Source organism: Glycine max, chromosome 14, assembly GCF_000004515.6.
Source record: "Glycine max cultivar Williams 82 chromosome 14, Glycine_max_v4.0, whole genome shotgun sequence".
NCBI lineage: Eukaryota > Viridiplantae > Streptophyta > Magnoliopsida > Fabales > Fabaceae > Glycine > Glycine max.
This window is the reverse complement of record NC_038250.2, coordinates 47,815,014-47,829,127: the sequence shown is the minus strand read 5'-3', so window position 1 is coordinate 47,829,127 and position 14,114 is coordinate 47,815,014. Positions and strand designations below refer to the sequence as shown.

The 14,114-nt window shown below is 29.2% G+C and overlaps 1 protein-coding gene across 1 annotated transcript; it reads right to left on the bottom strand.

The window, feature by feature from the left end:
* Nucleotides 1–4,273: 4,273 nt before the first annotated feature.
* On the bottom strand, nucleotides 4,274–10,244 carry LOC102670086 (disease resistance protein At4g27190). The gene is made up of 4 exons (XM_014766604.2): nucleotides 7,143–10,244; nucleotides 5,901–6,687; nucleotides 5,238–5,328; nucleotides 4,274–4,548 (listed from the first exon to the last, which is right to left on the bottom strand). The coding sequence occupies exons 1-3, from the start codon at nucleotides 10,242–10,244 to the stop codon at nucleotides 5,309–5,311; spliced, it is 3,909 nt and encodes a 1,302-aa protein (XP_014622090.2). The 3' UTR covers nucleotides 4,274–4,548; nucleotides 5,238–5,308.
* Between the last annotated feature and the right edge of the window lie 3,870 nt (nucleotides 10,245–14,114).

Below are 14,114 nucleotides of genomic sequence, written 5' to 3'. Positions count from 1 at the left end.
GACTTTACCGCACACTTGTAACCCAACATATCTTAAGTGTGAGTCTCTTTCACATGATAGTCTTTTCCTTTAGCGAAAGTCTTTTATCATCCACCAGCGTGCCGCTAACCATTCTAACCACCTGCAATACTTACATACTCATTTAAACCGGCCACTAACTCAAACATGACTCTAATATCATGTTACAAGTTTCAAACAAAAGTCTCCTTCAAAGGAAATATATATACATAATCCAAAACGTTACTAAGGCCCTAAGCTAGTCCCTTCTAAAAGTATATACATAACTAACAAAAAAGAGGACTTATTTCTACTTTATCCTCCTTCAGCTCTGTGCCTACGAGAAACAGTGATACAACATCATTAGTATCATATGCTGTCTATCAAACATGATCATCACGTCATACAACATAACAAACACAAAAGTTTTTCTGATTTATAGTATTTTTTAGAATATATTTGGTATAACATTTGAATTTATATTACTTTTCCCTTTCTCGTTCTTAGTATTTTAACAAAATATTTATTTCATTAAAATTTTATTTTTTAATACTATATATTTATTATTTTAATATCATAACTTAATGCTGATTTATAACTAAGAACATGCAGTCTTTATCGAAAAAAAACTAAGAGCATGTAATTATAACAAAATGTTATTTTTAACATTATATTATTTATATTACTTAACATTAGTAAATATTTAATATTTAAATAAAAATAATGATTTTTTGTTTGAAAAAATTAGAAAAATGTTATAAAACGTTTTTATGTTATTTTTATTTACCAATTAGCATAATAGTTTATTTTACTAAATATCTTTAATTTAATAAAAAAACTTAAAAAAAATTAGTTAAAATTATCTTTTCATCGACCGTGTAATTTTTTAAAATAATTTATTAATTATTTTGTTAGATTTCTTACAATGAGTCATTCTTTTCGGTATTTTTTTGTGTATGTTTCAATTATTAGACAATTCTAAAGAATTTAAAATTTAAAGAATTTCAAATGTGTTAATTAAAATTCTTGAAATTTCTAATATGTAAAAGGAGAGCGAATAAGAAAATAGAAAGGAAAAAAAGTTCATTTTTGCATATTCTCCAAGAAATTTCTGACCTCCCTCCTAACTGGAATATCACTTTTGCAACAACTCTTTGACCAAATTCGGAGAAATTTCTGACCTCCCTTCTAATATGTAGTAGTACTTTTTCTCCATCCTTAACAATCCCTTCTTGACCATCGTCATCAGTTTCACATTCAAAAGCAAAAACCTTCTGTAACTGAGAACAATGTTCTATTTCCAAGTAGTTCAGTCGGTGAAAGTGACCAGCCACGAAATTATGAAAAAGGTATTGCAACTTGTTGCACTTTAGGACACGAATAGTCCTGAGATTTGGGAAGCACACTTGTTGTGAACAAGTATATAGGCTTTGTGCATCACCTGAATCAAATATATGCTCCAATTCCTCACAATCAATTATACTCAATTGTTTCAGCATTGGTAAGCTTCTAACAATGGTAGGGGAGAAGATGACTTTCAATTTTGGACATCTATTCACATAAATCATGTCAAGACTCTGGAGGCTTAGAAAATTTGTGGGGCCCTTCCATATGAACTCGAGCTCAAGTAGATCCCACAAGTCAGCATGAGTTAGATCCAAGTTTAAAGGAGCAAGTTCTCTGTTGCTCTTATTTTCTCTGATTTGGAATTGGAAAAGACCTTTTACTCCAAGACCATGCAGACGAAGGTATCTAAATTTAAGTACATGTCCAAGTTTAGAGGAAAGCACTTGATCGGATAATTGGTTAAAAGTGGTGGCAACCAAGCATAGTAATTCCTTCTCCTATATACATAACAAAATTCATTGTTAGTTTCTTACTTGTGATAATTCAATTTATATGTTCAATTATAATATTATGTTTAATAAATATCTATAAGTTATCCGTTGTTCTGATAAAAATATCTATATATCTATAAGAGGATGTGAGAGATTTGTTAATAAAAAGGGAAGTGGGGACTCAAAGCAAAAGAAAGTGCAGGGAAAGGAAGGGCTTTTCCATTTATTTAGTCTTATAATAAAAAACAAAAAAAAATTGTTATTATGTTTTATAAATAAAGTTAGAATGATTATTCAAGATTTGTAATAGATTTATTCTTTAATATATATATATATATATATATATATATATATATTTCTTACAATATATTTTTTTAAAAATAAAGTATTGTTTAAATAGTGTTATTGTTAAAATAATGTTATTAAAGTTTACTTGTATTTTTCAAAATGAGATTGACTTGTGATTGGTTTTCTAATTCATAGACCTAAAGAGATAGCTCATAGAGATAAAGAATGAAAGAATTGGAACATTAAAAAAAATAATAGAAAAATAGTTACAAAACGACAATTATAATTGTGGTCCTTACTAAATGAATGCGTTGCATGTGGTGAAAAAGATAGTGTCTCTAAATTATTATGATAGACCCTTGAAAGAGAATGCGACCATGCAGAAAAGATGGGACCGAGTGAAAAAGACAGTGTCTCTAAATTATTGCGATACACCCTTGAAAAAGACCGTGTTAGAATATTCACGAGATTTGAATTACTAGTTTTGAATCTGCACACTGTATGCATTGTCCTATCCTACAAACTCTATCTCTTTTTCTCTTTTTTTTCTCAAAACACTTCTTTATTCTTAAGCACATTTTTATTTTATTGTTGTTTATTATACTTTCACATGCACCTATTTCTTCTTGATCAATTCAAAACGCTTTGTTAATTATTATTATTATTACTATTATTATTTAAGATTTGTTGCCTCTTAATACATATTTCAATCATTAATTATTATTATTGTTTATATCTTGCCACGTTAAACCTTCAATTAATTAATCTAAAGAGATGTTTGGTTTCACCTTTAACATTAGTTAATGTGATTGTAAGTAAATTTTTATATTTTTTATTTTTTTTAAAATTAATTCAAGTAATTTAAAATTATCTTTACGTTGAATTGAAAACAATTATAATAAATTTTATAATTAACTTATTTTTATAATAAAACTTAAACTTAAATGTAATTTTGATTCTTTTTATCTTTTTAAATTCATAATTTTTATTTTTTATTTAAAATAAAAACATTTAATTCCTTATTTCTTAAAATCTCTAATTTTAGTTATCATGTTTTAAAATAGAATTTTTTCATTTTTCATTTATGTAAAATTTGTAATTTTAATATTTCCATTAAATTAAGAGTATTGACTATGAAATATTAATGTAGATTAAACAAATAAGTCTGTCTCACTTAATATGAATTACATTAGGTTAAACATATAATTTGTAACTTTTGTCCTTCAAATATTTTTTTTTAATTTAATGAAAGAACTAAAATTATAAATTTTATAAAATTGAAGGATTAAATGTTTATATTATAAAAAATTAAAATTATGAATTCTAAAAAATATAAGAATTTAATAATTTTATTTTAAAATAGAGGAAACATAATTATAAATTTTGATAAATAAAAGAATCAAAATTATATATTTAAGTCTAAAAATTATATTGCTTTAAAATAATCTTTACAACACACGTTAAGAAAATGTAAGTTTAAGGACGTGAATACTGCAAATGTCAGTTTGCCGTCCATTTCGGCTTTTTTTCAAATTCATTTTTCTAAACTATTCCATGGGGCAAAATGGACTTTCCGTTGAATGAATCTTGAAGCTGCCACCATTGTTCCATTACAAGTGAGCTTAAATCATCTTTGAGCTACCTACCATTATTACTGAATTTTACAATTATTCGAAAATGGAACAAGAAAGTTAGATTACAATGATGAATAATTTAAATTTTCCTATAATGTTTCTTTTAATAATTAACTTTCTTATTTTTATATAATAATTATTAAATTTGTTTTATGTTTTCAACATATTAAATACTTTATTTTTTATAAAGTAAGAGAAAGATTTGTAGGACTATTTGCAGAAGAATTGGTAAGAGAATATATTATTACTTAGATTGGTATGCATAGTCTTAATTAGAGGTAAAGAGAAGCAGTGTAAGCTACTGTCATAGGTTTGTAAATTTTCAAACAAACGCGGTAAATTAATGGTGACTTTAATTTAACGTGGATACAAAAAAATGATAAAGATGAAAGTTGTATATAATGGGGGAAAAAGTTATTGGTGGTAGATTTGATTACGGTAGAATTATTTTTCAGTTTATTAATCGATTCCATTAAATACAAATCAAACTAAAAAGTTAAACAAAAAGCATAAAAATTAAATTAATTATTTCAATTTTCATAAAGAATTTAAATAATTAGCGACAAGTCATGGTATTCACACTAATGTCATGAGTGCAAAATAAACTAGAATCAAATATTATTATAGCATACCCAGTTCTATTATACTCTTTTCATGTATAAACTAGAATTATATAAGATCTTTTTTCTTCTCCACGTACAATAATACAACTACACTATTTAAATATTGTCCACCAAAACTTCAGCTCTATGCCTTCGAGAAACAGTGTGATCTCCTGCATCATATGCTACCTGTCAAACATGATCATCACAGTCATACGACATAACACAAACACAAAAGTTTTTCTGATTTATAGTATTTTTTAGAATATATTTGGTATAACATTTGAATTTATATTACATGCTTATTATCTTAGTATCATAACTTAGTGCTGATTTATAACTAAGAACATGTAGCTTTTGTCGAAAAAAAACTCAGAGCATGTAATTATAACAAAATGTTGTTTTTAACATTATATTATTTATATTACTTAACATTAGTAAATATTTAATATTTAAATAAAAATAATGATTTTTTTGTTTTAAAATCCAAATAAAAATTAGAAAAATGTTATAAAACGTTTTTATGTTATTTTTATTTACCAATTAGCATAATTGTTTATTTTACTAAATATCTTTAATTTAATAAAAAAACTTAAAAAAATTAGTTAAAATTATCTTTTCATCGACCGTGTAATTTTCTTTAAAATTTTAAATAATTTATTAATTATTTTGTTAGATTTCTTACAATGAGTCATTCTTTTCGGTATTTTTTTGGTGTGTGTTTCAATTATTAGACAATTCTAAAGAATTTAAAATTTAAAGAATTTCAAATGTCTTAATTAAAATTCTTGAAATTTCTAATATGTAAAGGGAGAGCGAATAAGAAAATAGAAAGGAAAAAAAGTTCATTTTTGCATATTCTCCAAGAAATTTCTGACCTCCCTCCTAACTGGAATATCACTTTTGCAACAACTCTTTGACCAAATTCGGAGAAGAAATGGTTTCCTGTTCAACAACGTATGCATGCACCTGTGTTTGGGATAAAGCAAAAAGTTCTTAACTATATATATGGTTTCAAATATCCAATTGACAAGAAGTATTGTGCGGAAGCTTATTTTTCTTTGTCCAAAAAATGAAGCATGAAGAGGTGTTATTTGGGACCATCAAGGGGCATTCATTGTTGCCTTCTCTAGTGCTTTGGATTAACGAATTTTTTGTTTTCATAAAAAAAAAAGTGAGATAACTGATAAATCTTTCAACTTTTGTCTTTTTAAGACTTGCATGGCAGTGAAAAGCATTTCACATTTTTTGTTTCTAGCTACAAAGAGTCTAGAAAACATATGCCGAGGAAAACATACAAGAGGAGGTTTAATTTGATGTAATCAGCATTTTGTTACCAATGATATAATATTAATCACCATTCTTTTTCCTTTCTTCATAAGATCTTATCCTTTGTGAGCAGCATATATTCTTGTGTAAATTAGGACTGCATCATCGACCAATGTTTAACCAACATCTTTATAATGACATAATATTTCACTTGACATTGTAATATCCAAGACATAGGAATTGTTACTAGTAAAAGGACATGAAAATTGTACCTGTGTGTAGATATAAACTTGGAGAATATTTAGGACAATCAGTTATGTCATGTCGCATAACATCATCTTTTAACTTGAATCCATGGTGAATCTCTTTGAAGTTTGGCAAACTTCTGAGTGTTATACATAGCAGGTTATGTAGTAGTACTTTTTCTCCATCCTTAACAATCCCTTCTTGACCATCGGCATCAGTTTCACATTCAAAAGCAAAAACCTTCTGTAACTGAGAACAATGTTCTATTTCCAAGTAGTTCAGTCGGTGAAAGTGACCAGCCACGAAATTATGAAAAAGGTATTGCAACTTGTTGCACTTTAGGACACGAATAGTCCTGAGATTTGGGAAGCACACTTGTTGTGAACAAGTATATAGGCTTTGTGCATCACCTGAATCAAATATATGCTCCAATTCCTCACAATCAATTATACTCAATTGTTTCAGCATTGGTAAGCTTCTAACAATGGTAGGGGAGAAGATGACTTTCAATTTTGGACATCTATTCACATAAATCATGTCAAGACTCTGGAGGCTTAGAAAATTTGTGGGGCCCTTCCATATGAACTCGAGCTCAAGTAGATCCCACAAGTCAGCATGAGTTAGATCCAAGTTTAAAGGAGCAAGTTCTCTGTTGCTCTTATTTTCTCTGATTTGGAATTGGAAAAGACCTTTTACTCCAAGACCATGGAGACGAAGGTATCTAAATTTAAGTACATGTCCAAGTTTAGAGGAAAGCACTTGATCGGATAATTGGTTAAAAGTGGTGGCAACCAAGCATAGTAATTCCTTCTCCTATATACATAACAAAATTCATTGTTAGTTTTTTACTTGTGATAATTCAATTTATATGTTCAATTATAATATTATGTTTAATAAATACCTATTCGTTGTTCTGATAAAAATATTTATAATTTATACAAAGCATGAAGCATGATAATGTATGATATTATGAGCTGTCTTCATACACGTACAATTCTCTTTAATCTACCTTTTTCATATCTTTTGAGAAACTAACGGTTCAACTACACCCCTAAAATGAATTAACAGTCCACGCATAAATTATAGTGTTATTCAATTTCATTTAATCATCCATCTATTCATAATTCATATCCATAAAAAGTCAAATCATGTTCACAACTCACGGTTCAACTACACCCCAAAAATGAATTAACAAATAATAACTATTTAAAAAAACTCATTTAATTACGTGATATTAAAGAAATAATCATTTTGGAATAATATATTACCGTTGCAGTCGAGTCTTGTTGCAGATCTGAATCAATAATCATCACCCTACGCACACAAGAGTCAGGAAGTCTTGGACAATAATTGCAATGTAACTCTTTCAAATTTGGTAACCGAATCAACCGTAGAGTTTCCAAATTAAGGAAGTTGATGTGAATATTCTGGTGCTGGTACACTGTAAGATCATGCTCCTTTTCACTGCCAAATACATACTTCAACTTATCACAGTATTCAATGCTCAGCTCTTCCAAACTTACTAGCCCTTGAGCAAAACAAATGGGGAATATATATTCCAAGCTGTGACAGCCAGAAATAGTAAGTTTCCTTAATTTTGGGAGCATCAAAGAGGTATTATTATGACTTTGACTGCTAACATAATCAACACTCCCTTCTTCCACTTCTTCTATTATCTGCTTCAATTCATAGCAGTCAGATATTTTCAAAACCTCTAGCAGCTCTAGAGTTTGGACAATGGATGGCTTGAAGATACAAGTTAGCATCGGGCAATTATATATTCTCAAGTCCTTGAGATGGCATAGCTTTGAGTTCTTGGGAAAGGAAATATTGTACAATTGTCTACAACCGTCTATGATTACCTTTTCCAAATTTTTGAGAGAGCATCTTGAAGAGGGATCATGAAACACTTCTTGAAGGCTATCCAATTCAGACAACATTAAAATGACTAGGCTGGAGAAAGCATCTTCAGTTTGCAGCAGATCAATATTGGTACTATCAGAGAGGCATTTTATCTCTGGACAATATTTGAGGAATAGGAAAATCAAGTGATTCATGCCTTTTGGATCCATGGATGGGAGTACATCTTCGTAACCTCCCTCAAGGTGCCTCAAATGAAGGTACTCTGCTTTTTGAAAGAAATCCTTGATTGGTAATGATATAAAACTTTGAACTGAGGCATTAAAACCATCTATGCGTAAAACTCTAGTTGGTCTATGTTCTTCAAATATGTAAGTCTGATAGTCACTAAATTCTCTATGCCAAATCCATCTATGCAAATTCCATCTATCCACAAAGCTTGGGTGCATTTCAAAAATTAAAACATACCTCTGCAATCTTGAGAAAGACAAATTATGTGGAAATTCCTGATATGCATATGAACCTATATACAAATACAATTCATTCAGCTGCAAACATCTTCCTATAACCTCGTAAGCATTTTCTTCCTGAATTATACAACGGAACAAATCCAGAAGCTTCAATTTCTTTAATAACGCGATTCCATTAGGCAATTCTTTAAAAGTAGAACCACGCAAGTCAAGAATCTCAAGAGCTTTTAGGCTTTCCAAAATTGAAATGTCACCTAATTTATAACCTCTCAAGCATAGAGTACGAAGATTTTGTAATGACTCGATTGATTGTGGCAGTGACAAGGTACCATATGTCATCCCTGACCTCAAATTATAGCTAGATGTTAAGAATGCCAGGATTTTAATCATTTTTAGCCTTTCAAAACAAGCATTTGATACTTTAAAGTCAACCTTGGAAGAATGAAACAAGAGAATTTCAAGTGTTGGACAATTTAGTTGATCATCATCAATAAGAAGCTTGTCCACTTTCAAATCCCACAAGGATATTGCTCTCTTATCTTTTATGGTTTCATTCTCGTCCAACATTTTTGGATCCATTCCAGTGCTTGCCAAAATTGCTTGACCACTTTTAGATGCTTTCCACAAGGCTACATCACGAACCATGTCATGCATTTTCACCCTTTCTTTTTTACTGGCCTGCAACAACAAATAAGAATCAATGAGGATGCTAACAGCTATCTGCATCTCCCTCCTTGCTTTCTCCATTGTTCCAAAAGTCTCAGGTAGGCCCATTCCCTTTCCAAATCGAAACAAATCTTCCAAATCAATTTCATGATCCTCTGGAAATATAGAACACAACAAGAACAAGGACTTGGCTAATTCATTGGTCAAATTATCATAACTCAATCCAAGACAGACATAAGGACTTCTTAAGCCTTTTGGAATGTCTAGTGGTTCAGAATCTTTTAGTCTTGAAAATGCTAATTCCCACTCTTTAACAGTTTTGCCCTTCAGTGTGCTTCCCACCGTCACAATTGCAATAGGCAATCCTTTGCATTCATCTACAATTTTTCTTGCAACGCCTTTCAATGCATATGGGGACTCATCAGTTATGTTTGTATTCAATTTGAACAAATCCCAAGCTTCATTGCCAGCTAAGAGATTAAGCTCAATTATTTTTTGGCATTGCATAGAAATGCATACGTCTCTGCTCCGAGTGGTTAAGAGTACTCTACACCCCTTATTATTTTCATTGTATGGAATACCTATAGCTTCAAAGTCTAGGATTTCCCATATATCATCCAAGATTAGAAGGGTTGTGTGTTTGATTAATGTCTCAGATAGTCTTTGTGCTCTAGCTTCCTCTGATTCTTCCTCAAATTTCAAACCCAACTTATCAGCAATTTGCACTTGGATGCTTCTAATATTTGGAGTTTGAGAGACTGTTACCATGACAACCTTCTCAAAAAGTTTTAACTCCTCAGCTTTCTTACCAACCTCTTTTGCCAAAGTAGTTTTTCCTGAGCCTCCTAGTCCAACTAGTCCAATTGTGCAAGCGCTTTTATCCTTTAATGCTTCCAAAAGCTTCTTATAAGTTGATTCTGTTGATTTGAAAAGAACAAAATCTTTGGATGAATAGTACTTCATGCCTGGAAGTTCAGCAATCTTAGAAAATGGCTCAAACTTGCTGTCATGGTTGAGTTGAGTCATTTTCTGAATTTTTCTTTCTATTTTTTTTGTAAGAAAATATTGGCATTGCCTTCTGAAATAGCTCTTGCTTACTTCCGAAATTCTTCCTTGAAGCATATGCACTTCTTCTAAGACTTTCTCAACATCTTTCAGCCACTTCTCAACTGCTGGTTCAATTTTTTCAGTCCTCTTAATAGCTTCTTCAACTCGTTCCTTCACACTGTTTCGGGTTAATTCCAATTCTTCCTTGGCATTTGGAAGATTCCCTGCAATGTTGTTGAAACAACACAAGTATCGAGCATGGTGTAAAATTGGGCCCACTGTATATTCTGCTAACTTTGCTACGATGGAAAAAACGATATCCCCCATTTGTAATTGCAGAGTCCTAATGATGAATGAGTACATCACATTTTAGTTTAATATTATGTTATGCAAACTAGGGAGTAGTGATGCAATTAAAGGAAAAAATAACGTAATAATATCTCTTACATACCTTTGATGGATGTTGTTGTATTTAAAAACGGAAGTGAAGTGAAGGTAGTTGATGCTGCAGATGGGATACCTTTCTCTAAATATGGGCAAAAAAGTAGTATTAGAACTGTAAACAGAGAACTACAATAGCATATGGTATGTGTACATGAAAATATGTATATGATAGCATTTAATTAAGCTAAATTACACATTTGGATTTTTAAAATTCAGTTTGATTTTCATGTTTTTTTTTTAAATTTAATTTCATCTTCTATCTTTTCAATTTGGTTCAATTTAATCCTTTCATCTACTTAGAATTTAATGTTGTTTATAATTTTAACATATAACGATGGTTAAAATCATCACACAACAATACTTACATACATGTAGGATCTCATGAACAAACATTACAGATTTCTCTTGTAGGATCTCATGAATCTTAAAATTGATTAAAGAGTTTTGTTATCCTATGTGTTTCAATCAATATAGTTGAAAATCAAATGTTTTGTTGGACACGTGTTAGAATCAATTCTAAAACATGTTTAACCACCGACGAAATGGGTTGCCAAAGTGGATTTTATGAAATCCAATTTGTTTGGATCAGTCTATGCTTTAAGTCCATGTTTTATGTAATTGATTGAGGAATCCAGGTCACCTCTCTTCCAAGAAACATATTTAAAAATCGTTCCAATCAAGAACGGAAGAGAACAAATTGGGTTGAGTTTCTAGGTTAGAGAAACTTATTTTCTGAGGCACATGTTTGACATTATCTACACAATTCTTTCAATCTAGATATTCATTTTTTTATACAAAATTTAGTCATTTAGATCAGAATGCATCCATCTACAAAAACCTTAATCAATTTTAAGATTCAAGGAATCATATTAGAGAAATTGAGTACGAAAATTTTAAAGTTCTTCACAAAGGGGGTTTAATTTTATAATTTTGAGGGTAAATTGTAATTTGAGACCCCCCTTTAAGTTTTGAACGACAATTTTTGTATAACTTTAGTTCTCATATTTTTTAGAAATTCATAATTTTGGTTTACCCTTCAACTTTAAATACGCTTATTTTTTATGTTTTAACTAATGAAATTAATTTTTTTATGATTGATTAAATAAATATGTTAGATCTAAGATTCAATTGAATAAAAGAAATCAAACATATACAAAATTAAGGATTGAACCTAAATTACATGTTTTCTAAAACATGGTTAGTTAAATAGTGAGAAAAAAGAGGATGACCTAAATTGCGGATCAAGAATTAAAGGAGAACTGGAATTAGAATTTAGCATATTTTTTTGTCTAAATTGTGGTGACTAATCACTACCACTTTTCAACTTTGTGTGAATAAAAATGTTGAGGCACATAAGTATTATTTTGTGGTGGTAGTTTTAAACTGCCATTATGTTAAAGTTATTAACAATTTTAATTTTAACCTGATAGAATGACCTAATCAGACCAAATTTAAAAGGTAAAGAATTAAATTAATTTTTTAAAAGGATAAAAGACAAAAGTAAATATAAAACAATAAGATAAAGAACCAAATGTATTACTTAACCTAACATTTATTATGCTAATATTTGTTTACTGTAAGTACATAAAATAAAGACAAGTGATACAAATATGCTACTTGCCTTTTAAAAATAATAGCTAATTGAGATTAAAATATTTAAAAATTTAAATTAAAATATAATATAACTATAAAATCTCTAAAATATTCACCAAATGAAAATCAAACCTATAAAAGACATCAATTACCACATACTAAAATATCTCAATTATTACATCATCCTTCTTCAAGATTATTGTTAATTCATCACCATCTTAATCACTATGATCACCATCACTTCCACCACCTTGATTGTCATTGTAGTTACCATCGTCATCATCGTTAATGTGCAACATCAGCCATGGCGAAAGCAATGAATGTTGTAGCTATCATGGTAGTAACAACAACAACAACTACTATGGTGACAACAACAACAATGACAATCACAGTGGTGACCGTAATGATTGCAGCGATGGTCATAGTGGTGAAGATGAGTTAATTGAGATATTTTAGAAATTGATAATTGAGATCTTATATAGATTTATTTTTGTTTGATAAATATTTGATATACTTGATAGTTATATTAGATTTTAAATAGAATTTTTAAATATTTTCATCTCAACCATCTACTATTTTTAATCTTGATAAGATGATTGTTATTAGTTGTTCTCATATTCTCACATAAGATTGTGTTCTTATAAGAGTCATAAGATAATGCTATTATAGGAAGAGTCGTACTATTTTTTTCAACTAACACATCTCAACAATGCCTATTTTTCATTCTCAATCCGTCTATTATCTCCCAAAACGTAACTGAACCCTCAAATGTGGATTTTGTATCTCCTAGGCCGTAATCCCAACTCTAATGTGTAATTAATCCTTAAGGATTGAACATAAATTACAAGTTTTCTAAAATGTGATTAGTAAAATAGTGAAAAAATAGGATGACCAAAATTACAAATAAGAGTTAAAAGATACCAAAATTGGATTTTAGCATAATTTTTTGTCTAGATCATAAGTATCCTCCCAAGGAGGCAATTTTGTTTAAGCCATATACAACTATTGTCGCAACAAAGTTCTCCCTATGATTATTCAATGCAGTTGCATTTCAAATATTATTATTGGCGTGACTAAAATCTGCCACTTTTTCAAGTTTGCGTGTGTAAAATGTTGAGATGTGCAAGTATTATTTTATGGCCGTTTTTAACCATCATTATGTTAAAATCATTAACAATTTTAATTCTAACTCCATAGAATTTCCTAATTTGACCAAATTTAAAAGATAAAGGATTAAATTAATTTTTTTGAAAGGATAAAAGATAAAATTGAATATAAAAAAAATAAGACAAAGAGTCAAATGTGTTACCTAGCCTAATATTTCTTATTTTAATATATGTTTACGGTAAGTACACTTGTCTTTCATTTCTTAAATGAAGACAAGTGATATAAATACACTACTTGTCTTTAAAAAATAATAGATAATTGAGATTAAAATATTTAAAGATTCAAATTCAAATCTAATATAAATATAAAATCTTTAAAACATTTATCGGACAAAAATTAAATTTATAAAAGATATCAATTACCACATACTAAAATATCTCAATTACCACATCACTCTTTTTCAAAATTATAATTAATTCATCATCATTGCAATCATTATGACCACCACAGCCTCTGTCTTGATCGTCATTGTTGTCGTCATTGTTGTTGATGTGCGACAATGATCATGGCAACAATGATAATTGTGACGACAATCATGTAGTGATAACAACAACGTACAATCATGACGGCAAGGTGATGGTAGTCATGACATGGTGATGACGGTCTGCGACAATGGTCATGACAATTACAAGAACAATGATAATCACGATAGTGATTAAAATAGTGACAGTGATAGTCATAATGGTAATGATGGATAAATTGAGATATTTTAAAAATTAATAATTGATATCTTTTATAGATTTTTTTATATTAATATCTTAAAAATTTGATTATTATATTAAATTTTAATTTAAATTTTTAAATATTTTAATTTCAACTGTCTACTATTTTTAGTCTTGATATGATAATTGTTATTATTTCTCATATTCTCACAAAATAATGTTGAGTTGTATTATTTTTCTCTATATAAATTAAAATAAGTTCTACTAACTTTGCTACAATGGAAAGAAAGATATCCTCAATTTGTAATGACACGGTCCTAATCATGAATGA